The sequence below is a fragment of the Trachymyrmex septentrionalis genome, unplaced genomic scaffold (genome assembly GCF_001594115.1).
Source record: "Trachymyrmex septentrionalis isolate Tsep2-gDNA-1 unplaced genomic scaffold, Tsep1.0 scaffold112, whole genome shotgun sequence".
Lineage (NCBI taxonomy): Eukaryota > Metazoa > Arthropoda > Insecta > Hymenoptera > Formicidae > Trachymyrmex > Trachymyrmex septentrionalis.
The window spans coordinates 1445066-1472373 of NW_017304248.1; the positions used below are offsets into that span (position 1 = coordinate 1445066).

Sequence of the window (27308 nt, forward strand, 5' to 3'; positions counted from 1 at the left end):
AATAATTTTATATCAATTTGAAATAACTTAAACAGGAGAAATCTAAAACAATAAATTGTATAATGTAACAAGATAACAGACATTAGACTCTATTCATGGCAAAATACAATAAATATAGTATAGTGATGGCAAACTTTATAGCGATTAAGACATAATTAAAATGGATATCTTGGAATGGATTACATACAAGGAATGGAATGGGAAAATGAGCAAACACAAAGCACCTTAATATTCTTGCATCAGCTGTTAAACCTGAGATACTAATTCCCATATGTTTGTCTATCGGTATGATTTTTTTCTGATGAGCTGATAATTCCGATGATGCTCTTTTCAGTGCAATAAGAACGGCGTGTGTTTTACTCTTAAGACCTACAGTAGCTGATCCTAATTTTACAGCTTCCATAGCATATTCCACTTGATGTAGACGGCCTTGTGGACTCCATACTGTCACATCACTATCGTACTGATTGCGGAACTAAGAAATATATTCAACAATCAAATTAATAGAAATTATTTACATATTTAAAATCAATTAACACAAGTAATTTTGTGTGTGTGTGTGTGTGTGTGTGTGTGTGTGTGTGTGTGTGTGTGTGTGCGTGCGTGTGTGTTAATCATTAAATATTATTCTAAATCTAAACAATGAACAATGTTACATACATTTTTCGTATGATTAGATTACTAGACTTTTTCTCTATGTCTTTAATCAATAGTTGTGTATTTCTACATTACTATGTGCAAATATACATAACCATAAAAATAGTAGTTTTGTGATCTATAACTTCTTTACAATGATGGTTAAAATATAAGTATTGAAGCACAATGTACCGATAATTAATGGAATACTTACCATTTTGTAATATCAATCTCCTTAATTAAAAAAGATACAGATTACAGTATTACTCGATTAAACACCGAGATTTCGTGAATTAACAAAAGATACTTGTCAGGCAATGATGTGCAGTACTGGGGTACTGACAACTACCATTGACTACATGCATATATGTACAGCATAGAGGTAGAAACCAAGGATGCCAAATTGCCAATCGGGGACGATGGACGATTTACGATATCGCGATCAACGCCATCAGTCGATAGTTTAGCGCGACCAGTAGCTATACATTCAAGCATACAGGTGCCATTCGCCAATTCATTCACATGCAAGCGTCAGCGTCAAGCAGCGAAAGTGAACGGAACTCATGGAAGCAGCAACCAATCAGATAGGTGATACAGGCGTAGTGATGAAAACAATCTTTTTTACGCCCCTAGGTTTGTCGCGTCGCATGTGGTTGAGCCTACTCGTCTACTGAATGCGACCATTTATAGTAAATATTCGAAAATAACCTTTATAATTATTAAAAAAATTGAAAATTTGTTTTATAATATTGTTTATATATTATCTCTAAAAATGTCTTATAAAGCACATTTGGATATGGAAATACGAAAATTAAGGCCCGCTGAGTTATATACTTTAGCAAGTATATTAAGCATTTCTGATTCGTGGAAGAAACTAATGTCTATTGTGCTCAAAGAAGGAAATGTTCCTAAATTTAGTAGTGATCATATCAGGTAACTACTTATAAGATATTTCAATAGATCCCAAGTTTAGACAATTTTTTATCTTACATGTTCATCAAACTATCCAGTTTACTGTACAGTAGTAAAAACCGGATACCTATATTAAAAGCCCATCGAAATTGAAGAATACTTTAGTGTGCTTTTTTGTCAGCATTATGAAAAGAAATTTTTAGAAATTAAATGCATTATATTTTTCTTAAGATTATTATTAAAAAAAAAACAATTATTTTAATTGTTACATTATAATACATCATTGTAATCATTCCATGATTAGCATCATTGAACAAATGGCAAATAGTGATAAACGCAACGCAGCTCAAATATTTTTGGATGAGTGGGGTACTATGGAGAAAAGGAGACCAACATTAAAATTATTACAAGAACTTCTTATAAAAGCAGAGCTATTTAGAGCTGCTGATTTTGTGGCATGTGATATATTAAAACGTAAAGTTTATAATTATATATGTATAAAACTTTTTATTTTTTTTTAGAGTTTAATGATTTTCTCTTATTATTCTATTTGCATTACAGAGGAAAAACCAAAGAGGCCAGATTATGGTCCAGCTCATTCTATTGATACAAGTGATACAGTTATAAATAAACTACTAGATAATCAAATGCTTCCACAGGATACATTTGCTAATCGTACGATATTAAAACCAACATCAGAGATTAATAGAATATGTTCCTCTGAAGAACCTGCAGCTGTACAGGCAATGCAAAATTACAGATGCGAAGAATTATCATCTGAAGAACTGCCAGTAGTTCTTAACAACTATAAATAACTTGCAAAAGCAGTGCTTAATGTTTATTTATTTAAAACTGTCTAAAATAATGTTTCAAATTAATCTAAGCTTATAATTATTTGTAAAAATGTAAATATGATAATTATTTAGAATATGGACTGCACCTCCAATTTTGATGAAATTGAGCTCATTCAACGCGTTTTTGTTCGAAATGAAAGAATCTGATAAAAAAAGCTGCGATCTGCCTCGTGAACTGAGATATTGAGCGTTAAAGTCGACGACAATTTAGGTTAGAAAATAAGGTACTAACGAGATGCAGCGCTATGTATATATGTACATTTTAGTCACACGTGCATGCGCTGTGACCATACACTCCGTTAAATTTGAAACAAGTACGCCACTAAACATAACAGAAAAGGGTATAGTCAGGGTCTAAAAGGTCTCTATCTTAATAACGTCAAAATTATATAAGAAAATAATTGCTATGTGTTTTTAAAGTACAGATTTTGTGTTTGTAAAACAGAGAATATGATTGTGAATTATGATATTAAAAACAAGTACCTTTTTATACAAATTGAAATTTAGATCTAACATTTTTTAAATAGAGAATTTGTTTTTAAAGCAGAAAATATTCTAAAGAATTGCTATTTTAATTCTTTACTGTTATTTTTCTGTTGTTTCCATCTGTTATATATAGTCAAGGCCTAAAGATTGCAACACTTTTTTTTTATGGATTTTGAAATGCAGTCTACTCATCGAGCGATTGGTTTTTATTTGTCGATCGATGAATAAAAACCAATCGCACTGATGATGCTCGGTGAGCAAACTGTATTCCGAAACCTGACTATATACAACAGAAATAAACAACAGAAAAATAACAGTAAAGGGTTAAATAGCGCAGTTCTTTAGAATAGTATTCTCTGTATATTATTCTATTAAAAACAAAGTGTCTACTTAAAAAAATGTTAGGTCTAAATTTTAATTAATATAAAAAGGTAAGGTTGTTTTTAATATCATTATTCACAATCATATTCTCCGCTTTACAAACACAAAATCTGTGGTTCGATGTGTATTTTGAAATGAGGTAAAAATTACAAAAGTGAGCAATGATTACTAGGTATTGACCAATTAAATTATGAATATTCTAGTAAATTTGTTCACTTTTGTAATTTTTACCTCATTTCAAGATACACACTCGACTCCCTGTACTTAAAAAACATAAATTATTTTCTTATATAATATTGATGTTTTTAAAGCAAAGAATTATATTCTAAAAAACTGTTGTTTTACCCTTTATTCTGTTATTTTTCTGTTATATTCCCTTGCCGAAAGAGTCAGCAAATCGTGGTATAGCAAATGGTGCTACATATAATAAATGTATGGAGGAAACTCAGATTCACAAATAACAACGTTCGTTTATTATCACATACATCTTATCGCGACAACGTAACTCGATGTGTTTTTTGTATCTGCGCGGTTGAAGGAAAACCCAAAAGAGCCAGTGTCTAGATTGGGAACTTCGATATCGTGTTCGTGATAGCGCGCCATCTGGTCGCGGAGTGTGTGAGTCTAACGAATAAAAGGCATGGTTGATGTATAACTGAAAGAATGCGAGACTGCGTGCGTGCGTGCGTGCGTGCGTGCGTGCGTGCGTGCGTGCGTGTGTGTGCGGAAGTGTGAATGGGTCTCCACAATTTGACGCTGAAAAGAGAGAAAGTGAAGATGCCGAGTGTAAAAAGTGTAAGCAAGTCGAACAGACCTATTAACGATATCGTTTCGTAGATATTTTATGATATAAGAACAACGATGTCGTTACTGCCTTACAGAATAAGGGCCTCTATTCTTGAAAAGAAATAATATGAAAAGCTAGGGAAATACTATAATATACGTTAAGCCCTGCGCGCACAATAGAAGGAATAAAGAATAAATTCCGATTTTAACCTATCAGAAATCGGATACATCGGAATACACAGTTTCTAAGAGGTTGAAATCGTTTTTATTCTTTATTCTTAATTCCTTATTCTTTCTATTGTACGCTGAGTCTTACGTATATATACTATAGAACAGCGGACAGTTTTTGAATACTGCTTTGATTGTGACGGAATGGAGTATAGAGTTAAAATGCCTCAGAGCCCTAGCTTTCCCTTGCCACCGACCACGTCAGTGGTCATGAGAATGCACCTTTAACGTCAGACGTCAGCAATGGTCAGCGTCACTGCGTCAGCAGCAATCGTTATTCGTTGGTGACGATTCATTAGTAGCAACCAGTAACGCTTGGTAACGTTTGGCAACGCTCTCGCTCTTTCAAAAGGAAATTCGCCACTGACTTTAATTGAACAATAATGGGTCACGAAGGAGAGGTTACTCTTATTCAGAATTCTGTAAGTAATATTATGCTGGTATTACTACATTAAGAATTTAATCACCCGTGTCTGCGAGGAATAGAATGTATATCCTCAATCGAAGTGGCTTATACAGATGTGTGAGATAAGATAACCTTGAGTGTACGTCGCACACACGCATAGCATAGCAAACGGCGGCGGCGGCGGCGGCGGCGACGCGACGGTGTTCCGTTCTATAACTGCAATGTTGCCAGAAGCTGGGAGAAAAGCAAAAAAGTATAATGCCAATTTGAAGAAATAATGACGTATGCCGCAGTTCTCCGACAAAGTAATATCGTACGATTACATCGACTTTTACTTCTAAAATCAAAATTCAGATTTATAAGTTAAGTTAATAGTTAGAAATCGAACAGCGACGGAAAACGAACGACACGTGTAACATCGTTTCCTTATCGCAAAGCAAAAAGATTAGATTATTTCGTCAAAACTACATGATTACAATTTGCACTTGTAAACTGCAGGTATACCATATAAATATTCCAACATGAGACACATTACACTTGTATTATATGTACTTGTTCGCGGAATCTATATACTTCGGTTTCAGTACTCGACCTTGAAAACAATCGATCCCGCATTGCGTTATTACGCGAGATGATTTTTTGTTACAACTATAATATGAAAGCGCGAATTCAAGCGAAACGACTTTGATTAAAGTGCGTTTCACATTTTTAACGCTCGCGAATATAATTTCATTCTTGTTTATCAAATGTTAAACAAAGACGAAATGTGTAGCTTTAGCGAGCGTGAAACGCATCTTATGAGCGTTTAACGCTTGTAAGTGGAGATGGATGATTCGTTCAATATTACGTCAATCGTGAACGATTTTAATTGCGTCACCATTTAATCGCAAAGACTTGAATCATCGAATTGAAGTAGGTAAAAGAACGTGTGCGCGCGCGCGCGCGCGTGTGTGTGTGTGTATGTGGTTGCGTCATACCTACTTTTTTCCTGAATAATTGAGCACATTTGCCGATGAGTAAAGTTGAAAAGTAAAATATTACTTGTTACCTTTTTTTTGTTATCGTTACTTTGGATGCTTTCCATCTAATGATACACAAGTATCGTTCTGCCTTTGTCACTCACGAAAAGAAAGACAGAATAACGATTGTGTCGACTTGTGTCATTAAATGAAAGGCACTCTATTGTTTCGGTAAGAATCGTTACTTTTTCTATCTGTAATGGTTAACAGTATGAATTCACCAATTGTTACTTCAATCCTTTATTATCTTCATAATTATTAAATAAATAGCATTATTTTTATGTATATACGCAATTGGCTAGAAATATTTTATAATAGAAATAGTCTTGTATTTTATGCCTTGTTAGGCTGTATTTCAATACTCGCTGATAATACTGAAAATCTGTGATATATGTATATGTAATATGAATTATATATTTTCAATATTGGCAGTGAATATTAGAATACACTTTTATAATAAGGTCATTAATGTTGAAAGATAATGTTTAATAAAGATTTTTAATTATACTCTACATTTGTAGAGTATACATAGCTGCTTATATTTAAAAAATTATGTATTTTCGTACATATCTCTTTAAAGCAACCATGTTTTCTCAACACCAATTGATTTATTTCCTTGTTCTATGTATAAAAGTATTAAGGTACGATTATAAAAAATAGTAGAGTAGTTTAACCGATAGATAGAGATATTTTAACCGTGTCGATATGTGCCAAAATAAATAAATAAATAAATACGATTATAAGCTAAAAGAAGAAAAAAATGTTATACATATAAATGTACATAGGTCTTTAAATGCTTCATTAGTTATAAAAAGTTATAACAAAAATATAAAATTTGTAAAGAAAACAATTTTACTTAAATTTGCATGTCAAATTACTTTAAACAATGCATTTCTCTCAATTTATGTACTTTCTATTCACATCAATTAATAAATATATATTTCAGAAAGGGATTAATATGATATTTATTTTTTTAATAGGATGACTTGGAGACTAAACTTAAAGATGCAGGTAATAATTTGGTAGTTATCGATTTCTTTGCTGTATGGTGTGGACCATGTAAGATGATTGGACCATTGATTGAGGAATTGTCAAAGGTTTTATATACATCACATTAATTTTTTATTAACTCAAGTTTCAATAGATTTATTGAAATTCAAAACATTAATATCTTGATTTGTTTGTATAGGAAATGCTGGATGTTGTTTTTCTTAAAATTGATGTGGACGAATGTGAAGATATTGCTGCTAAATATGAGATTACTAGTATGCCTACGTTTGTTTTTATAAAGGAAGGCAAAGTGGTAATGTATTAAATTCGTACAAAATATTTATCTAAATATTAAAAATTCTCGCGTTAATATTATAAAAAGAAATAATGAAGTAATTTAGCTATTTATATTTCACAACTAATCGAATAAAATTGTCAATGCTTTCAGCTGGAGAACTTTTCCGGTGCAAATTACGATAAATTAAAAAATATGATCCAAAAACACAAATAAATAAATAAATCGTCACGAATGTTTAAATTTATTGTATTCTTAAAAGCTGTAAAAATGATATACTGGATTAGCTATAATTACTATTTTACATAAATAATATAGAATAGCTATTTAAATAGAAAAAATAATTTGCATTATTTACATATTGTACACGCATTTTAATCGAAAAAGATTGAAGCAGCATTATTTTTCAATAATGAAAAAATTTCTATGGATTTTGTTGCTAAAATGTATGATGAACTTACAAATATATAAGATATAATTATAAATCACAATGTAAACAAAACGAATTTTATTATTTTTACATGTTGTACAATGATGGTAAAATAGAAAATGCCCCAGTTCCAGATTTGCACGGTTGTCCTAACATCAATCTACTCGAAGGTGATAATATATCATCTTTTTTTCCTATAAATGATAAGAGATAAGTAAGTAATGTACATACAAATAAATATACATGTGTGCATGTATGTATAATTTAATCAATTTAATGGGGGGAAGAAATATGAGAATAGTAATGTCATTTATATCTTTAATAGAAATAATTTTTTTCGTCTAATTTTTCTTTAACCAATAACATTTTCTCATATATTATTGTTACAAGCATATAAAAATATTAAAGTAAATTATTAATCAAGATATATATATCGTCACTTACAACTTACAGCTTATGGCCATTCTACAATAAGCCATTAGACATAAATCAGAAGTTAGAAGTTGGAAATTGACGACTGTGGTTGGTCAATTTCCAGCTTCTAACTTTTGATTTATGACTAATGGCTTATTGTAGAATGGCCGTTAAAGCAAGGTTGTGGACTTAGCCTTATGGACAAGTATACTACAATATTTAGTAGGTGAACTTAAATTGAAGTTGAGTTATTTTACTTTTGATAATTGAGAGTAATTTTTATCTAACTCATTGATAATAATTCGAAAGTTACATCTTTTGAAGGGTATGATCTCATTAAATAATTTTATCCTATATTAAAAACAAATACATATAAAGTATATATATATATATATATATATATATATATATATTGAATGCAATGTTTTGAATATTTCATATTTTTAAAATTTGGCAATAATTTTTTTGCATAATCTGTAATAATTTTTTCTAAATATATAACTTACCTTGCAATGTCGCCGTTTTCAAAAAGCCTAGCGAACTTTCGAAACTTATTTGCTGTAATGGTGAAGCAGAATTCTCCATTCCTTTTCGACTGAGTGGTTTGAACGTACCATCGAAGGTCATATAATCTGCGATTAAGGACAGATGTCTTACGTCAACGGTGATGCCATACATCTTGAAGACATCTTTAATTTCTCTTACAATAACTCGATTTGCGGCTTCAATTCCATATGTTTGAGAAATATTATAAATGTCGTTAGAATATAATCTATTTAAATCAAGTATGTTATCATACTTGAACATTTCCTGCAATGAAAAGAATACAAAAAGTAGAAAAATATATTTTACTTATATTTAAATTGCTTGTAATATACATTTACCACTATATTGAGACCATCTGTTTTGAGAATCGTTTCGCCTTTATTGTTTTGAAATGTAAAAGCTTTCTTAATACATTTTGTTTCCCATAAGACAGTTTTATTCGCAGCATTCTTAATTATTGTTGGCAAATCCAATTTGATTGTTTTAAGCGGTAACTGAAAAAGACATGTGTCAAGCCCGATATCTGGGGTTTACAATTGCTTAAAGTTACGTAGACGTAAAGTTATGAGAGTAGTAAGTTATGCGTGGTCTTCTCTCTTACACTGAGTAGTAACTAGTGGATTAAGGAGGCGTAGAAATCGATCAATCATAGTTGATTAGCCTTCTCACATTCGATTATGATCGGTTGATTCCTACGCCTACTTAATCCACTGCTACTACCTAGATTACAGACTACATAGTAAGCGTGATCTACAATGACAATAGTGGAGACGATGAGACTGTAAACTGTAACGAGTAAGAAAATGATCACTCACAGTGACTCACAATCGATTATTCTTCTCACATTCGACTGTAATTGGTCTGCAATTTCTTACTCTTACAGCCTCATCCACTATTACTACTGCCCATTGTAGATCAAGCGCATAAATATTGTATAAAATTGTACAACATATTAATCTACAATCGAGTAAAGATGTCGTAACTATAAGATTACGACAACCAATCAGATTCCATGCAGTTTCGATAACAGCAGTGCTGATTGTTCACCATAAATAGACAGAAAGTGTTTTTGCTGTTATATATACTGCTATTATATTATGGAATCGAATTTATCAATAAATTGTTATATGCCTGTTTAAAATTTAACAACACATAACAACGCGGATACGTGATAGATAAAAACTGAACCATCTTTTACAACACGCTTTTTACAATCGATAATAGCAAGTAAAATTGCACTTTACAACATTTCACAAACATTTATGTTTACGTTTACGCAATTGTGTAGATTTTAAATGTAAGAATCGACTATTAATACTTGCCTTAGATTTTCTAAGTTTTTTTTTTAAATTATAGAATGAGAAATCTTAGAATATTTCAAAGTTCACATATTGCATGAAGAATTCTAAACAAGATGTCCGTTATTTTACATTAGAAGATTATTCTAAGATAGACTTTTTCAGCTTTTCTGAAGTGTTCCAATTTAAAAAAAATCTAATAATAAGAAATTTATAAAAAAAATTATAAAAATATATACAGAAATAAAAAGTTGAGAAATTTATATAGACATTCCGAAAAATTATGTGAAGAAAACTGGAAATTATATGTAATATCAGGTCAAATTTCTTAATTTTAAATTGTAATTGAATTAAATAAATAAAAAGAAATTATAATTATATTAAGTAGGTAAAGAATAAATAAAGTTTTTGTAATGAGGATGCTAAGAGAGAGAGAAGCCTTTTTCTCGCTTTGTTTTGCGATAAAATATTTACATACATTATTTTTTAACAATACATTTTAATATATCGTAAGTGATGGCTAAAATATTATTTAAATGTTAAGCTAAATAATACTTCTTTGTAAAATAACAGAAAAATTGTAACTAGAAATTTTCGCTTAAACACTTACCCAAAAGGTAAATTTGCACCATGATAGTTTATTCTCGTCATAATCATAATCCATTGCATTTTTATACATATCCAAGACACGATCCTTCCCGCTGGTAGATTTGTTATTGTTATTCTTCCTTCTATTTAATTTCTTATTAGTATCGTCATCATCATCTTCCTTATCCTCGAGAATTGTATTTGCATTATTATTATCAACTGCCTCTTCCTTATCATTTAATACAATATCTTCATTTTCTTCTTCTTCTTCAGGATCCTCATATTCTTGATTCTCTCGATGACGCAATAATGATTTAGTCATTGTAGCATCGGCGTCTTCCGCGGCTTCCTCTTCATCGGATGACTCGTGCATCTCTCCTAAATCCATCCGTGTTCTGCTTTCAGGATTCTCCGGTACAACTTCGTCAGGATCAATTTCATCTATTGCTGCGTCCTCGTCGTTTATTCGTCTTTTTTCTCCTTCGAAATGTAACTTTATTAAAACTTTAGAAATAGCGGCAAATTTTTTAATTTCCTTAAATATATTCTTAAAAAATTGTTCTTCGGTACATTTAATCACATCCCGCGGATGAACGGAAAACTCTTCTTTATAGTATTTATGAGGAAGATATTTGATTTTTAAAGTGTGCACCAATCTTCGGTGTGGGCTTCCCTCCATTCGTCTGCTTATTGTTATGTCTTTTAATACATCGCGTAGAACGCATTTTGTTAACCTTGATCTCAGCTTCTTCGCCTGTTTTTCAAGATTTTCCAAGTTATTTTGGAATGGTATTTCCATACTTGGAGTTTTTATGTTTTTCGATGCTATCATCAAGATTTCACGTAATCTTGGAATACCTAAGGTTACGTTCATTTCTCCACGTCCTGCAAAATGGAAGGTATTCAAAGTCATTTGAGTAGATGGTTCACCTATAGATTGTGCTGCTAATAAACCAACTGGTTCACCAGGCGGACAAATTGTTTTCATAACTTTGATGGATAATAAATCTCTCAAAACAGACTTTTTAATTTTTGTCGGACGAGAGAGGTATTCGTCCATTAAGCTTTCTATCCGTTCAGATAATACTCCAAATTCAACATCTTGCCTGTATTTTGACATTATTGGATCGGGACATCTAGTACATTGTGCATGATATGACTCTTTCAGTTCCTTTTCTGTCCTCATCCACTTTCTTATAAGCGATAATGCAGCTTTGCTTCTCCCACTATGACTATCAATGATTTTTTGTTTCACATTATTCTGATTGGAATTCTCCATAGAGAATTTACTAAACTCATTGATCCTCCTCTTTTGCAACGAGGAACCATTCTTAATTTCCCATCTCTTGATCTTTTTTATCGTCTTCGCAATCTCTTTGTCATTTCTTTTCAGACATTCCAATAACTTTGCATCCATAATAGACTCTTTATTATCAACTAGAAATGCGATTTGATTCTTTGTTAGAAAACGTGAACCCGGTACATCGAGACCATCCTCTCCATAATAAAACTGAATTAAGCTACCGTCATAATCTCTAACTGTCGCATCGTAACTAACGATCAAACCTTCTAGATGTTTAACTAAACATCTCTGTAAATAACCAGACCTACTAGTTTTTACAGCAGTATCGATAAGACCTTCGCGTCCCGCCATACAATGGAAAAAACATTCCTGGGGTTTGATGCCGGTCATAAATCTGCCGTCGATAAAACCACCTGCTCTAGGTGTTGGATCGTAGGCTGGGAAACTTGATAAACTTTTTCCGCTAATCATCAACGGTGGCCTTTTACCTTCCAGTTCGCTTTGACCGAGCAAACATGATATTTGCATAGTATTAACCGTAGATCCCTTTGCACCAGATTGCACCATGAGCTGTAAATTATTATTTGGGAACTTCTTGAAAAGTCCCATCTGTAGACAAACATTGTTAATGTCATTGGTATAAACGTCTAAAGTGCTCTTATATTTGTGATCAACTTGCGCGCGAAATTTTGAATTATTCCAGTAAGATTCTTCCATTTTAGATTGAATTTCATTCATAGGTGTATCATTAGGTGCTTTTATCACCGATTTTTGTACAGTTTCTCCAATTTTTCTACAATTAGAAATGATCTCTTTACGTTTTTCGTTGATTTCAGGAGTGATTAGAATGTCCTCAACACCGAGAGTAAAACCATCGCACTGTAGAAACATTTGGAATAGCCTACCAAACGCGCTTAACATTTCATTCGCGCATATTGCTCCATATAATTCGTAAATACAATGAATAAGACCATAAGGAGTCGCACCGTAATGCATTTTATCGAGTACTCCACATAATAATTCTCCGTGTCGAATTATAACTTGTGCTTCCGACATGGTCATCGAATTTTTAAATTCTGTTCCACATTTCCAACGTCGTGGTATCTCTGTTTGCCATTCTTTCGCACGAATTTTCGTGCTAGAGATCAAATTGATTCGTGTTTTATGCGAGGGAATAATATTAATGATGACTGTTGAAAGGATTTGTTTACCCGACCACAACATTTTCGGTTTAATAATAGTTGGCGGTAAAAGAATTATGTCCTTTTGCATTATTGGCAATGCTGTATAAACTAATTGCGTGTAATGCGCCTTTGAAAAAAATCTACCTCTAGTTGTCAGTCGTACTCCAGACACCATGTAATCCTGTATAAGGCCACTCAATGGAGTCCCATCTTTTGGCACGAGGTATTGGTTGGATACATTAGCTATGTTATAACTTTCGCTTCTAGCCAATTCATTTTGTGGGAAATGAGCGTTAAGCTCATCTCCATCGAAGTCCGCGTTATACGCCTTACAATTCGCATAATGAAGATGTAATGTTTTTTCTCCTTTGAGGACACGCGCTTTGTGAGCCATTATACTCGGTTTATGTAATGTCGGTTGTCTATTTATTAGCAATACATCGCCATTTTGAAGATGTCGATGTACTATTTTCACACCAATAAACTCGTTGGTTCTATCACTCGTTGTTAAGAGACGTTTTGCGATAGCTTCCCTCTGCGTACAATCGTTACTACTAATAGCTTGTATCGATCCGTCTTCATTTTCCACCATAACTGCGCCAGGATGAACATTGGGACCGTTTAAGACTAATCGTCTCAATTCAATAACATTCCATGGTGTTACAGATGTAGGATATGTTAATTTGCGGGCAAAAGCCTCAGCAATGCCAATTTCATCGATATTTAAATTAGGATCTGGAGTAATAACTGTACGTGCGGCAAAATTCACTCTTTTACCCATCATATGCATTCTAATGATACCTTCTTTTTTTTCAAGAATTTGTTTCAAGCCTTGACTATTGATGACCTCTGATTTGTTCATATCGCGATCCATCAAGTGATTCACATTGCTTTGTAACGCTTGCCAAGCGTTGTGCAACTTTTCAACTGCTGTAGTTCCTTTTATTTGTTCAAAGACAAGTCGACCTTCCTGAGGTAGGTGATCAATACCTCCATCTTGGATAGTTTGTATAACATTTCTCAAAACTAAACAATCCTGTATAATGCTCTTATAGATATGAGTTTGAGGATGTTCGACCATTTGACCATTAAGAAAATTTACGGGCCGCACGATCGGTGGTAGTACAGGTATTACCTCGAAAAAGAATATATCAGTAGGATATTCGATATCTACCAGTTCTAAGCAAGGTAAAATTATTTTGAGAAAATCTCTTTCGTTATGCCATAATTGTCGTAGGTATTCCTTGGATTGATCTGGCATAATCATAATCATTTCGAATTTGTGCGCTACTTCGCGCGAAAGCATTTCTTTAGAATTCTTCACAATTTCCTTGTTGCTTATCATTATCTTGTTTTGCAATGTTGACATTTTTGGAAGACCATTGTGACAATTCATGCATATCCCAGCTTTATTGGTTCTCACATATCGTTTAAGTATATTTTCAATATATGCATGCCATTGCATAATGACACTCTTTATATTAGCTTGATTCTCAGGATTCTGAGGCATGATTTGGCTATATCTATTTCTATTGAGGAAGTTTTGCATATAAATGTCAATTACATTACGAATATACTCTGTTCGTTCTTCTTCTTTTTCAATATTCGATAATATGGATGTTACTTCGTGATCCAAACCATCAAGATCGCTGAGCTGTCCTTGGTACAGTAATTTTAATTTTGCGGACAGCCATAACTTGATATACGATGGTACTTGTAATGTGAAGCAACTTAAACATGACAGTTTAAGCAACATAGACAATGCTTTGTGGAATAATGGATTGACAACAGGTACTGGTAATTCTATATGACCAAAATGACCTGGGCACTTGGAACTATTATATCCACATGTGCTGCACAGCTCCGAACTGTTTTTCGTTATGCCTACAATAAATTGAACATAGTAAATTAAAACTTGTATAAAATATTTAAAAATGTAACAATTTTTTTGTCATACATTTCAGTTAATAAAAATACACGCACGCGCGCGCGCGCACGCGCACACACACACACACAATAAAAAATATATATATATGTATAGCAAATTAAAAATAAAATATTTTACCTAAAGATGGATCGTATAATCCACCCTTTAATGGATGTCCAAGAATGTTAAAAGTTAATGATGTTATGATTTTCGTTACACTCAAGTTCCTTATATCATTTGCAGTGAAAACTGAGAATATTAATCGTAAGGAATCTCGATGTTTTGGTGTTAAACGTTGTTTATGGTGGTATTTACTAGTCATCTTGATATTCCTTTAGCTTGAGTAAGCCTATAAAAAATATTGAATTATTAATCAGGTACAATATATATAAGAATAGTCGACTTGTAGTTATTATGTTCTGGATTTGATTCAAATTCTCATCCCATATATGTGCCTTGATTCATAAAAATTTTATGAAAGAGTTGATAATTGTTGGTAAGAAAAGTATAAAGTTGATATGCTCTATTTTGGAAATAATAAAAATATGTAATGTAATAATAATTATTTTTTTTTATAAAGTGTTAATATAAAAGAATATGTAAGCACTATTTAATGGCATTTATATTTTAGTGATTAAATAATATCTGAAAAATCTCTCTATATTAATCCTTATTTATCCTTTAGTAAAAGTTATACATTTCGTGTGATTATTTGCATAGGAGAAATGTGATTGGATAATTTCCTTTATGCATACGTTTATGTGGCTATGCAAGTTTGTGCGGATATAGTCTTAAAGATGATGACTATTGAGGTTAGGAAATCTGTCACACCGATTTATGGCAGCGCTATGTATATACGTACTTTGAGCAGTATTTATTTAGAATCGCTATCTCACCTCCGATTTTAATAAAATTAGGCTCATTCAATTCGACGAGTTTTCACTGAAAATGAATGCCTGCTCTGCTCCTGTTATGTGCGAAAAGTAGAAAACTCACGTGGAATCGCTCATGGGTTTACAACTTTCTACGTGAAGCGCAGATAGATTTTCCACATAGATTTTGAAGTTTGCACGTAAAACGAGATTTAATTTTAAAAAATTTATTTTGGTTGGAGCAAGGGAAGAGAAAACGTCTTCACACATGTATATACACTGACCGCAGACGGCAGAATGAATCCTTTACACATTCAAGATGGATTCGATTGTGTTCCGAAACGCATCTCTCTTGAATGTATAAAAGCATTTCTGTAGGTCAGTGTACTAGAAATGCTTCGAAACATTTTTTAATCGGTCAATTAATAAAATTCTTTTTTCCGATTGGTCAATCAAGAATTTGGAAGTATTTGTAGCTCTAAGTGGACCGCACTCTACATCATTTCTAGAAGTTTTGCAAAGTAAAGCATGATAATAAATTATCTGTAATAAACTTCAAACATTCAAACTGCTTTCACATGCAGCGTAACTTGCGTAAGTGTAACTTGCGTCAGCCAATCAAATCGTCTCAACTAAAATAATGCGTTATGTGTAATAGTTGATACAATTTGAAATGATTTGATTGGTTGACGCAAGTTACGCTGCATGTGAAAGCAGTGTCCATTGCCAATCGCAATGTTTCGCAACAGCCAATCAGAAGCGTCAATAGTAATTAGTGATTAGTGTAATTAATGAATCGGCTGCCGTGAAGCCAGTCTATGATTAGTGACGATGTGTTGGCAACTTATTAGGTTAGTGTGTTAGTTCCTCTTCTTTCCTCCCGGAGAAAAAAGGAAGAAAGATGAACTGGTGTAAAAGTTTAGTCAAAAAGAACAGAGCGATTGTAGACCACGCTTTAGGCCGATTTAAGAACAAATGCTTAGTTTACATCGTGCATTTGATAAGGTAATTAATTAATACGCGTATCAAGTGTTCGGTATATAAAAAGGGTCGTAGAATTATTGGCTAGTGCGACAACTTCCGCTACGGCAAGAGTTGTCGCATAATAGCTCCTGCACATAGAACATGGCAACGCTTGCCGCGCCGCAAAATGAGACGCGGTAACCAATGAACGTATTAGGAGCTGTAAGCTTATTGGCAATGCCACCGCATCACATTTTACCGCTCAGCAAGAGTTTCTGCGTCCAATGTGCAGGAACCATTAAAAACATAGAATTATTGGTTAATATGATAACTTCCGCCGCCGCCAAGCGTTGCCGCGTTCTGTGTGCAAAAACCATAAGTCCGGATTTATCTACAATAAATGTTTTAAGCTTTAGGGTCATTCCACACAAACTTGCATAGACACATAAACATATGCATAAAGAAAATTATCCAATTGTATTTTACGTTTGCCCTTATGACAGAAATGTGATTGGACAATTTTCTTTATGCGGCTATACAAGTTTGTGTGGATTAGCCCTTCAACCGTAAAGCCGGGAGTACATAGAAAAACGTAGACCGAAAGACGTAATCAGTAAGGAAATCGTAGGATTGGATTCACTACTGGCCTTACGGTCTCTACCGTGATTGGGCAATTCGCTTACTGATTATGTCTTACGACCTGATGTTTTTGTATATGCCATGGACTCTAACAATCCAATAGGGAAATAAGTTTCGTGTGCCGCAGGCTTTTAATCAAGTTAAGCGTGTTCAATGGCACAGCGTGTAGCACAGTGTTTACTCCAAGCTTCCAAGAATAATTGTTTCAATATCAAAGTATTCGACTAAAACAAATTTAAGCAAACTGCTAGTAGTCACTTGTAGTTGTCTAAAATTTGTGCTAACAATGTTAAAAAAGACGATATTTGATCAAAAGAATACTCAATCTACGATAGTGGGATTTTTGGCAAAGAATACAAATGAAAACAATATGCTGACTAGGTAGACAAAGTTTATTTTATTTTGTAAAAATGCCCTAAATAAGATATACACATGCGCATCTCAATATATTTAAATTTTATGTAATATATGTTTCGTATTTTTAAAATACTTTTTAAAAAAAATTTAATTGATAATTGAATATTTTTTAGTACATCAAAATCAGTGGCAGAAAAGAAAGTTTTAAATAATGAATGGTCGAATGATTCGTATTTTAATGAACAAAGGAGAGTAGCTGGGGACTCGGTAACAATAGACACGATAATAAACCTTGTAAGATTATAGTTCTAATCGATAGATAAAACTACAGTATTATTATATGTCAATTTATATGCATGTACTTTATGAAATTATGATTCACAAAACATTATAGTAATTTATTACAAAATAATTTGATTTCAATATTTTGAACTGCAGGATAATTCAGATAGTTCAGACTCGTGCAAAAGCCCACTTAAAAAAATGCTTAAAAATACAGAAGATAAACATTTATGGACTCCAAAAAAATGTGACACAATATCCATTAAAAAAAGGAAAAATACTATAATTTCAGATTCTGATACAGACAGCTCTCCTAGCTCTAAATATAATGGCGAGAGATTACAGAGAAATAATTGGTCTGGTCCTGATATTAGATTGAATTTGAAAGATTTAGGTTTAAATAAGCAATTAGGCTCGTGGATTGAATTTGTTCAACAGAAACCAGTAATGTCTACAATACCTGTAAGTTTTATATTTTGAATTGATATTTTATGTAAAATGTTTAAATTCAAGGTAATTGTTATCTCTTTCTTTGGATATTATATTTAGATTACAGAAGACAAGTTGCTTGAAAGACGTGAAGATTTAAAGGAACTTCAAATTGAAATTCTTGATAAATTTTCTGTTGCGCTCGAGTCAATTCCATTACCAATATTGGAACAATTTCCAAAATTCGATCCAGATTCTTTCAAAAAGTTGCAAGGTTTGCATCGACATATAAAAGCTAAATTACGCTTAGTGCAAACCAAGTTATCAAAGTTGCAAAAGGAAGATGAAAGGAATGTATCCGAATCTCCAGAAACACCTAGGTCTGCATCATCGATATCAATTAAGACACCAATTTCGTGCATGTCCGAGAGTTGCTTGATAAATGACTGTGATGGTTTTACTGCTTCATGTACCTCAGTATCCAAAACGATAGATTTTCAAGATTTAACAAATACAAAGGAGTACGATTTAGCATCCAATAATTTGGAAGCTGTGTCAGCAGTTAAGCCACCTGAAATTATACCTTTAAATAAGAAGAGTACTTTCCAATTAAAAAGACCTGTTAAAACAGTATTAGGCATTCAAGTTTCTAAAACGATAGCAGAAATGTGGGAAAAAGACCAACAAGTATCAAAGACAATGAATTCTTCAGTGGATTCCGATTGTATCTCCATAAAAGATACACTTAATGACAGTATTTTAACGCCATCAAGTAGTGAAAAAAATGGATTTATGCGAAGAAATGTCATCTTGGATAGTTTGGAAGATAACAAGATTAATACAAATAAATCTCAAGAAATGGCAGGTAACGAATAAATCATTAATCTTTTCTTATTTTAGTTTTCAATGAGAAAATATTTTATAGGCATCCAAAAATTTGCTGCAGAAGTTGAAACCTTAACACAAGAATTGGATCAATTTCCACCTTTAGGAGAAAATTGTAATATAAATATAAATGATGATTTTACAGGTACGAGTTTTATATTATATATACAGGGTGTTTTAATTTTTTTTTTAAAGGAAGGAGATTGTACCTCTTATTTTCATTTTTGCATTAAAAATTAATTTTTATGTAAAAATGAAGAAATATTTTATTATAGTGTTTTGAAAAATTCTCGAGATAAACTACTAGAATATGTGGTGAAAAATGGGGAGTTCCATTAAAAAAATTTAAAGTGACCTTGCCTTGACCTCGACAACGTCACCCAAGGTCAAATAAATACCATCTCATGTCCCCCCCCGAAGTCGAAAAACTTTCGTCTGAAACATTTTTCGATTTAATGCAATGTTTCTGAGATATTTCCGTGGATCCTTTAAAATGGGGCACCTTGTGCCCCGCGCGCATACACACACACACACACACACACACACACACACACACACACACACACACAACGTATATACTTTTTTATTTCATATTTTATTTTACATGCTGATACTATAATAAATAATAATTCCAATAATTTGTAGATTGGCCATTGAATAATGTGGCACAAAATAGCAATTACCACACTGATGATAAAGCAAAATCAAAAATTGAAAAAAAGAGTGTGGAATATGGACAATTTACCGGTAATTATAAAAATGATGGTATCAGTGGAGAATTTGATAGTTTAACATATTCACATTCGCAAGAAATGTTAAAGGTACATAAAGTATATTTGGTAATTTTTATTTTTATAACTTTATTAAAGAATAAATATAATTCATATCATTTTGTAATAATTAATTCATACAATCGGATTACATATTAGATTAATAGTGAAAATATAATTGCACATTAATTATCTTTATTTTAGATATTTCGGCAGAGATTTGGTTTATATACTTTTAGGCCAAATCAATTACAAGCTATCAATGCGATACTTTTGGGATTTGATTGCTTTATTTTAATGCCGACTGGCGGTGGAAAATCTCTTTGTTATCAACTTCCTGCCCTTTTAAACGTTGGATTAACTATTGTTATCTCACCATTAAAAAGTCTTATTTTAGACCAAGTTCAAAAACTTATCTCACTTGATGTAAGAGAAAGTATTATTACGAGAGATGGCAAATAACGCGTTACTTGTAATGTCGTTACTTTTCTTCGATACTTTATTACAATAACAATTTTGTAATGACGAATTTTTTTATGACTAACATCAGGTTTGGAAATTAACTCGGCATTTGTAATGAGTTACTCTTTACTCGTTATAAATTATTCTTTTTTTCAGTAAGTAAACACGTAATAATGGCAACATATTACTTTTTAAAGTGACTTTTCCAATGTTAACACAACCTTAGCGTTTAATTAGTTATCATTACAGTCATAAAAAATTGCAACGTCATTATCAAATCGTTATTATAAAAAGTAACGATAAAAATAACGGCGTTACTTTACTTACCATCCCTGATTATTATTTTATTACGTATTAGATACATAATAAGAAAAATAATCTAACTTAAAAACATAATATAAAAAGAATACTCATTTACATTACAGAAATGTATATACTATTACAGTATATATTCTTTACTTTTGATTAAAAATTACAGATTCCTGCAGCTCATTTATCTGGTTCTATAACAGATAGTCAAGCGGAGGCGATATACAGGGAACTTTCCAAAAAAGAACCAGCTCTCAAAATATTATATGTAACACCAGAAAAAATTTCCGCCTCGCAAAAATTTTGTAATACTCTGACTATTTTATATGAAAGAGAATTGTTGAAAAGATTTGTTATTGATGAAGCACATTGCGTTAGTCAATGGGGTCACGATTTTAGACCAGACTATAAAAAATTAAAGTATCTCAGGAACAATTATCCCAAAGTGCCAACAATGGCTCTAACTGCAACAGCCACACCACGTGTTAGAACAGATATTTTGCATCAGTTGGGCATGACTAATCCAAAATGGTATATTTGATTGTGTGTGCGTCGTACGTGCGCGTGTGTGCGCGCGTGTATGTGTGTGTGTGTGTGTGTGATTGTATAATTTTTGTTTGCATGTGTTGCTCTATATTACAAAGAATTCAGAATTGGGAAACGTTATTTTTCCGTTATTTTAACATTGCTTTTTATAATAAATATTTTGATAATGACGTTGCAATATTTTTTACGACGCTAAAGTTGTACTAAGATCGAAAAAGTCGCTTTGAAAACTAACTTGTCACCATTATGCATTATTTATTGAAAAAAGTAATACATAACGAGTCATAAATAAAAAAGTAATTTATGCATATTACAAATTAGGAATTATTTTTTTCAGTTACGAATGATTTTTTTCAACTAGTTACAAGTAATTATTGACTTTTTCTCTGGTATTACCATTACCGTTATAAAAAAATTCGTAATGTCATTATCAAATCATTATAACAAGCAGGTAACGATCAGCAAAATAATGAGTTACTTCTCATCTGTGAAAAAGATTAATGATTACATTTTTTTAGGTTTATGTCGAGTTTCAATAGGCCTAACTTGAGATACAGTATAATATCGAAGAAAGGGAAAAATTGTTCTGATGAAATCGTAGCTATGATAATGACAAAATTTAAAAATACTTGTGGCATCGTATATTGTTTATCGCGTAAAGATTGCGAAGATTACGCTGCACATATGAAAAAAAATGGTATTAAAGTATTGAGTTATCATGCAGGACTCTCAGATACTCAAAGAAGCAACTGCCAAGGAAAATGGATTTCCGATGAAGTACATTTGTTATACTACGTACACAACAAAAAATATACGTACGCGCGTGCATATACACTAATATAATGTATAAAAATGATATTATATCATGAAATATGTAATTATAAAAGTATAAAATATTAAAGTGTGTATGTGCGCGTAGACATATGTTTATGTGCGTGCATCGTATTTTAAATAAAATTACATGTTTTTACAAACTTTTTTCAGGTACATGTTATATGTGCAACTATAGCCTTTGGAATGGGTATCGATAAACCAAACGTGCGCTTTGTAATACATGCAGCCTTACCAAAGTCTATAGAAAGCTATTATCAGGAAAGTGGTCGCGCTGGTCGTGATGGTGAAATAGCAGATTGTATTTTATTTTATCATTATGCAGACATGCACAGAATCAGAAAAATGTTTGAACAGGATAATCAAAATCCACAAGTCATTAGTACACATATGGATAATTTATTTAAGATGGTAGCATTTTGTGAAAATCGTACAGACTGCCGTAGATCGTTACAGCTTAATTATTTTGGAGAGATATTTGATAGGCAACAATGCATCTCGAATAAAATAGCTACGTGTGATAATTGCAGATCTAAGGTATGTATGTCATGTGGATTAGATAAATGATTATCACAGCAAAAATATAGTTATCTAAATGGAATTGGTACTAATTAATAATTTTAGACCGAGATTACAATGTTGGACGTTACTGAAGATGCAAAAGAGATTATGAAAGCTGTACGAGATATTAACAATAGAAAGAATTGCAAACTTACATTAGTATTCTTAACAGACATTTTCAAGGGTAGTGATCTGAAAAAGATTAGAGAATCAGGTTTATATTTGTTTTATATGTATATAATCATAAAAAATGAATTGATATTTATATTAATGATACAACTACATAATTCTTTTTACAGGTCTTACAAATCATCCTTTATATGGTCGTGGTAAATCATGGAATAAAAGTGACATAGAACGTCTTTTGCATTATATGGTACTGCAAGAATATTTACAAGAAAATATGTATATTAATAACGAAATTGCTTGTGCATACGTAAAAATTGGACCAAAAGCGAGTGAACTCATGACAAAAAAAGATGTAAAGGTATTTAATCTTAATAAGATATCTAGAATGTAAAATGTATAATTAAGTTTATACATCATTTTCGATTAATATCCAGATCATATACATGTTTATACGTATATATTAGAGAGAGAGAGAGAGAGAGAGAGAGAGAGAGAGAGAGAGAGAGAGATACCGCGAAACATTCGTAGTTTTTTTCCCCTATAAACATATCTTGAAAAAACGACACGAACTTTCCACAATATTTAACACGCACGCACACACGCATCCACACACACACACGCCCGCGCGCGCGCGCGCACACACACACAGGAAAATTTTTCTGTTTATGCCTTTTTATTGTTTTATCTTGAAAAGGTACAAATCCCAACGAGACAATCGAATAAATCTACTAGTGGTATAGCTACAGTTTCAACAGTTACAAAGAAAGTTGATGGTATTATAAAAGAATTGCAAGATCGTTGCTATGCCGAGTTGATGACGATAATACAAGGTATCGCTAGCGCGTTGGATGTTTCTGCTTCTTCTATTATGAATATGGTAGCTGTCAGAGCTATGAGCCAGCGTTTACCAGAAACCGAAGAATCCATGTTACAAATACCACACGTCACTAAGGCTAACTTTGTTAAATATGGCAAAGCTCTTTTAAACATTACACAGAAATACGCGAAAGAAAAAACTGGTATGATACTCGCATATAATTAGTATAAAGTAATACTTTATTGATTATTCTATTATTTTTTTTTTTAGAATTATTGAATGTAAATGATGAAGATAAGAATAGTGACGATAATGATAGCACCTGGGATGACAATGATTCTAATTACTCTTACAGCAATAATACTAGCAATGGCAAGAAACGAAAGATGAGTAATAGATCTAATAGTACTAATAAAAAATATAAACGAGGTGGTTTCAGGTAATGTAAAAATAAATATGTGCGTGCATGTGTTACTTTTCTCATTATACACAACATACATGATGGTTATACATATTGATTAGTAAAAAAATACGCGTACATGCATGTTTTAGAAAAAAATTTTATACAAATTTCATAATACATAATTATATATTTATACATTTGCAGTGCAAGAAGGGGAAAAAGTTCATCGAAAAGATCATCGAAAGGTTCAACAAAATATAATACTACAAAAAAGACAGTAGGACTTGCAAGTTTCAGTCAAAGTAAACAATATCTGGCAAATCCTAACAGATACATGAACATTGTTTGATTAATTCTTTCAATTACAAATTATTTACGGTATTTGCAATAGTATACATCACACAATTCTTGTATATATGGGAAGGGTGAATCGTATGACTACGTTGTGATTAATCAGAAGTCTCTTATAGCACTCGGCGTGTGGAAAGATTCTAGGTTGTTACGAATGTCTGTAATCGATCGCAAATGTGATTGCACACTCCCTCTTGGGATAGGTGATATCCGAAATTCTCTGTATAGCATTTTAGACATTTTATTGAACGAATTTGATAAAATCGTAAATTCATTTTTGTAATCAAGTAATCATCAAATATGTATGTGAAATAAATCTTTCATAATAAAATATTTTTTAAGACATATGATTTTGTTAAACATGGACAAATTATATAAATATAGCTTCATCAGTGTTTAATTAAAATAGATATGTATGCAATAACCTAAAAATTTGTTATAAATGATTTTTCAATAATTTTTTATTGCTTATGATTTGTATTTAAGATTAATACAGGTTTATGTTCAAAGTGTCTAGATTATTATATCTATTAAGTTACATTAGGTTAGGTCTTTTAACATTTGCTGTATAGGGTGCGTTCCGATATTGACTGCATAGAGTCCCTAGAGGACTCTACACCACGCCAGTGCTGAAACTATACATTAAGTGGACTATAGACTTTCAGTACTACGAAGATCAAAACCCATAATGTATTATTTATAAATCTGGTTGCATTATCCTAGCTTGTCGGTCTTCATTCTGAATATGATTTTTCAGCAAGTCCATCACTTCATTATCAAATTCAGGTGGAGTTGGTTTGACACCAGTCGCCCAATAGAATATATCCCAATCGTTGGATGGTAAATTTATAAGTTGATCATATAATCTTAATTGTTTGTCATCAAATGTATTCAAATATTTGTTTGCAAAGGTACTAAGAAGTATACCATTCTCCAGCATGCCACGTTTACGAGATTGATATGTCAATCTAAATTGACAATGGAAAAAAATAGAATGAGTTTTGTCACGAATTAATAAATCAATTGCAAATGTATTCGTACAAATAATGATTATCATGACAAAGTATGATATTGATTAAATCTTAATTCAGTTACATATTACAATTTTATTGTAAAAGATACATCATAACACACACAATACAAACAAGATCTCGAAAAAAGTATGTTTGTTGCTGATTCTGCAATAAGTTAATAGTCGGAAATCTTAAGTCTTACGCTGATTCTACAATGAGTCCGTGATCAGCAATCGTAAGTCTTATCGGTAAAGTTGACTAATAGCAAACTTGTACAACTAGGGCTGATTGGCCAAATTCACCGATTAAGCCTTCCGACTATTGATTCATTGTAGAATTAGCATTAGGATCACACTACCGACTCATTGCAGAATCAATTAGTATCTTTGGACTATCGGTAGAACTATTATTGTAAAAAAATTTGGAATGATACCGTGCTCGTTTGAGATTCGCATTTTCTCCTTCTCGTTCCACGTAACGTGGAATATCAGGCTCTCGACCTTCCGGATGAATTAAATTGTTATCTTGAAAATTGTCTTTTTGCTTACAACAACATACTGACACATCTCTCGTAAGTATAAGCGATCCGATCTGTTAGAGACAGAAAAGTATTACTTATTTAAGTATATATATATATTTATGTATTTAATAACATATAATTATGTATTTAATAAAAAACTTTATCCACGCGTCTACTTATTCAATATCTCCAAACTTACGCGAGATGTAATACGGCTGTACACAAGATTCATTATAGAATAAATCAGAATAAATCGTGGAAATCGTGGAAATGCAACAAATATAACCTTGCAATCAGTCAAAAAATAATTTCACTAAATCCCTGCTTTACAATTAACTAAAAGGCCCCAAGATTCATCAAATGCTAGGGTCATGACATTTTCCCGAAAAACTAGATTGAATAATGTTGGTACTAACAAAAATCCCTATGCAACACTATTTTAATTTGTACGGATTAGGGCCAGTTTCCAACAACGCCAGTTAAGCAGTATCTCATCGGTGGCAGAGCTCAGTGAGCAGTTGCGCATCTGGATGAGCCCTATAGATCAATGGTTTCATCAGCTGATAATGACAAGCCGACTATTGACATCGATGTGCCAAAGTTGAAGGCTTATGAGTCATAACGATGATAGCATCCAACAAAAAATCTGAAATTCTCACCATGATTTGATGGCACACGTACAATAACGAGTGCAGCTGTTTGCTTTTACAGCCTCCGAGTAAACAACGGTAAAACAATTGCGTTTATATATTCAAAGTCGGGCTTCGAGTGTAAAAAGATTAGTGCTCAAACCAGTTGCTCAAAAGTATGTTACCGCGTGGTTATTGAAATATACGAGTTCGCTCGCATCATCTGTTCTCGATGTTGTCAGCGACACATTTAGCTCGTATGTGCCATTTGGAAGTAGCACATCGTCACCGTAGCTCGTTGGCGAGACATGCTCGAAAGCCATCTCAACATTTAATTACCTCGAATCTTTATCACCTGTGATAACGAGCTTTTTAAACAGAATGTGTGATATGACTTGATTATTACCAGCTCCTTCCAGACCACAAATGGGAAAGTGATGGACTGCGATAGAAGCATGCATGTACATGTATTCTTATTCTGCCTTTTTCTTTTCTCTCTTTCCTTTCCTTCTCTTTCTTCCCTTCCCGTCTCTTTTCTCTTCTCTTCTCTTCCTTCATTCTCTATTTTTTTCTTCTTTTTCTTTCAAATCTTGACTTTGTGTACGTAATATATTGTAATTTTTTTTTTAATAATAATTTTTTCTTGCAGATGGAACATAGGAAGATTCATTATATGCTGGTATATTCTTTAAATAACATGCCATGTATAGATTTCCAGATATATTATAAATTGAATGAATAAAAAAATGATAATCTTGTCCTCCTATTGATAAGAGCTTCTAACAAATATCAGGTGTGTCTGTGTGTGTGTGCGTGCGTGCGTATGTGCGTGTGTATGAAAAAATTTCGAAAGGGAG

At 32.3% G+C, this 27308-nt stretch overlaps 7 protein-coding genes across 11 annotated transcripts in view; 4 read left to right on the plus strand and 3 right to left on the minus strand.

The window, feature by feature from the left end:
* LOC108751735 (proteasome subunit alpha type-1) overlaps positions 1-976 on the minus strand; it is a 3363-nt gene extending 2387 nt beyond the window's left edge. The window contains exons 1-2 of the mRNA XM_018492102.1: positions 851-976; positions 225-475 (exon numbers count right to left, since the gene is read on the minus strand). Coding sequence (XP_018347604.1) covers positions 225-475; positions 851-853 — 254 coding nt within the window. The 5' untranslated portion in view covers positions 854-976. The remainder of the gene's footprint in view (positions 1-224; positions 476-850) is intronic.
* Positions 977-1284: 308 nt separating this feature from the next.
* LOC108751756 (protein Tube) lies at positions 1285-2399 on the plus strand. Its single transcript, XM_018492152.1, has 3 exons — positions 1285-1569; positions 1853-2022; positions 2110-2399. The coding sequence occupies exons 1-3, from the start codon at positions 1409-1411 to the stop codon at positions 2361-2363; spliced, it is 585 nt and encodes a 194-aa protein (XP_018347654.1). The 5' UTR covers positions 1285-1408; the 3' UTR covers positions 2364-2399.
* A 2157-nt stretch (positions 2400-4556) lies between these two features.
* Positions 4557-7232, plus strand: LOC108751771 (thioredoxin-2-like). Its single transcript, XM_018492177.1, has 4 exons — positions 4557-4705; positions 6689-6805; positions 6898-7011; positions 7147-7232. Exons 1-4 carry the CDS (start codon positions 4667-4669, stop codon positions 7207-7209), a joined length of 333 nt encoding a protein of 110 aa, XP_018347679.1. The 5' UTR covers positions 4557-4666; the 3' UTR covers positions 7210-7232.
* Positions 7233-7308: 76 nt separating this feature from the next.
* On the minus strand, positions 7309-15836 carry LOC108751468 (DNA-directed RNA polymerase I subunit RPA1). 3 transcript variants are annotated; one of them, XM_018491704.1, is made up of 6 exons: positions 15680-15836; positions 14822-15032; positions 10292-14640; positions 8722-8877; positions 8344-8647; positions 7309-7617 (listed from the first exon to the last, which is right to left on the minus strand). In XM_018491704.1, exons 2-6 carry the CDS (start codon positions 15003-15005, stop codon positions 7511-7513), a joined length of 5100 nt encoding a protein of 1699 aa, XP_018347206.1. In that variant the 5' UTR covers positions 15006-15032; positions 15680-15836; the 3' UTR covers positions 7309-7510. The 3 variants fall into 3 exon arrangements, with proteins under 3 accessions (XP_018347206.1, XP_018347197.1, XP_018347215.1); XM_018491695.1 differs by having other exon boundaries at positions 15580-15836; XM_018491713.1 differs by lacking the exon at positions 15680-15836 and adding an exon at positions 15546-15580.
* A 1514-nt stretch (positions 15837-17350) lies between these two features.
* On the plus strand, positions 17351-24644 carry LOC108751511 (Bloom syndrome protein homolog). 2 transcript variants are annotated; one of them, XM_018491737.1, is made up of 15 exons: positions 17351-17538; positions 17688-17808; positions 17953-18258; positions 18346-19090; positions 19151-19255; positions 19756-19931; positions 20085-20306; positions 20821-21182; positions 21716-21974; positions 22182-22565; positions 22653-22803; positions 22889-23076; positions 23413-23737; positions 23806-23974; positions 24143-24644. In XM_018491737.1, the coding sequence occupies exons 1-15, from the start codon at positions 17444-17446 to the stop codon at positions 24285-24287; spliced, it is 3753 nt and encodes a 1250-aa protein (XP_018347239.1). In that variant the 5' UTR covers positions 17351-17443; the 3' UTR covers positions 24288-24644. The 2 variants fall into 2 exon arrangements, with proteins under 2 accessions (XP_018347239.1, XP_018347246.1); XM_018491744.1 differs by having other exon boundaries at positions 17688-17781.
* Positions 24645-24736: 92 nt separating this feature from the next.
* LOC108751764 (succinate dehydrogenase assembly factor 2, mitochondrial-like) lies at positions 24737-26135 on the minus strand. The gene is made up of 3 exons (XM_018492164.1): positions 26022-26135; positions 25736-25893; positions 24737-25257 (listed from the first exon to the last, which is right to left on the minus strand). Exons 1-3 carry the CDS (start codon positions 26052-26054, stop codon positions 24987-24989), a joined length of 462 nt encoding a protein of 153 aa, XP_018347666.1. The 5' UTR covers positions 26055-26135; the 3' UTR covers positions 24737-24986.
* A 219-nt stretch (positions 26136-26354) lies between these two features.
* Positions 26355-27308, plus strand: part of LOC108751737 (PCTP-like protein) — a 3528-nt gene continuing 2574 nt past the window's right edge. The window contains exons 1-2 of one of the 2 annotated variants that reach the window (XM_018492118.1): positions 26355-26912; positions 27101-27246. The gene's annotated coding sequence lies outside the window, so the exon portion shown is untranslated. The remainder of the gene's footprint in view (positions 26913-27100; positions 27247-27308) is intronic. The other variant, XM_018492127.1, reaches the window with a different exon arrangement.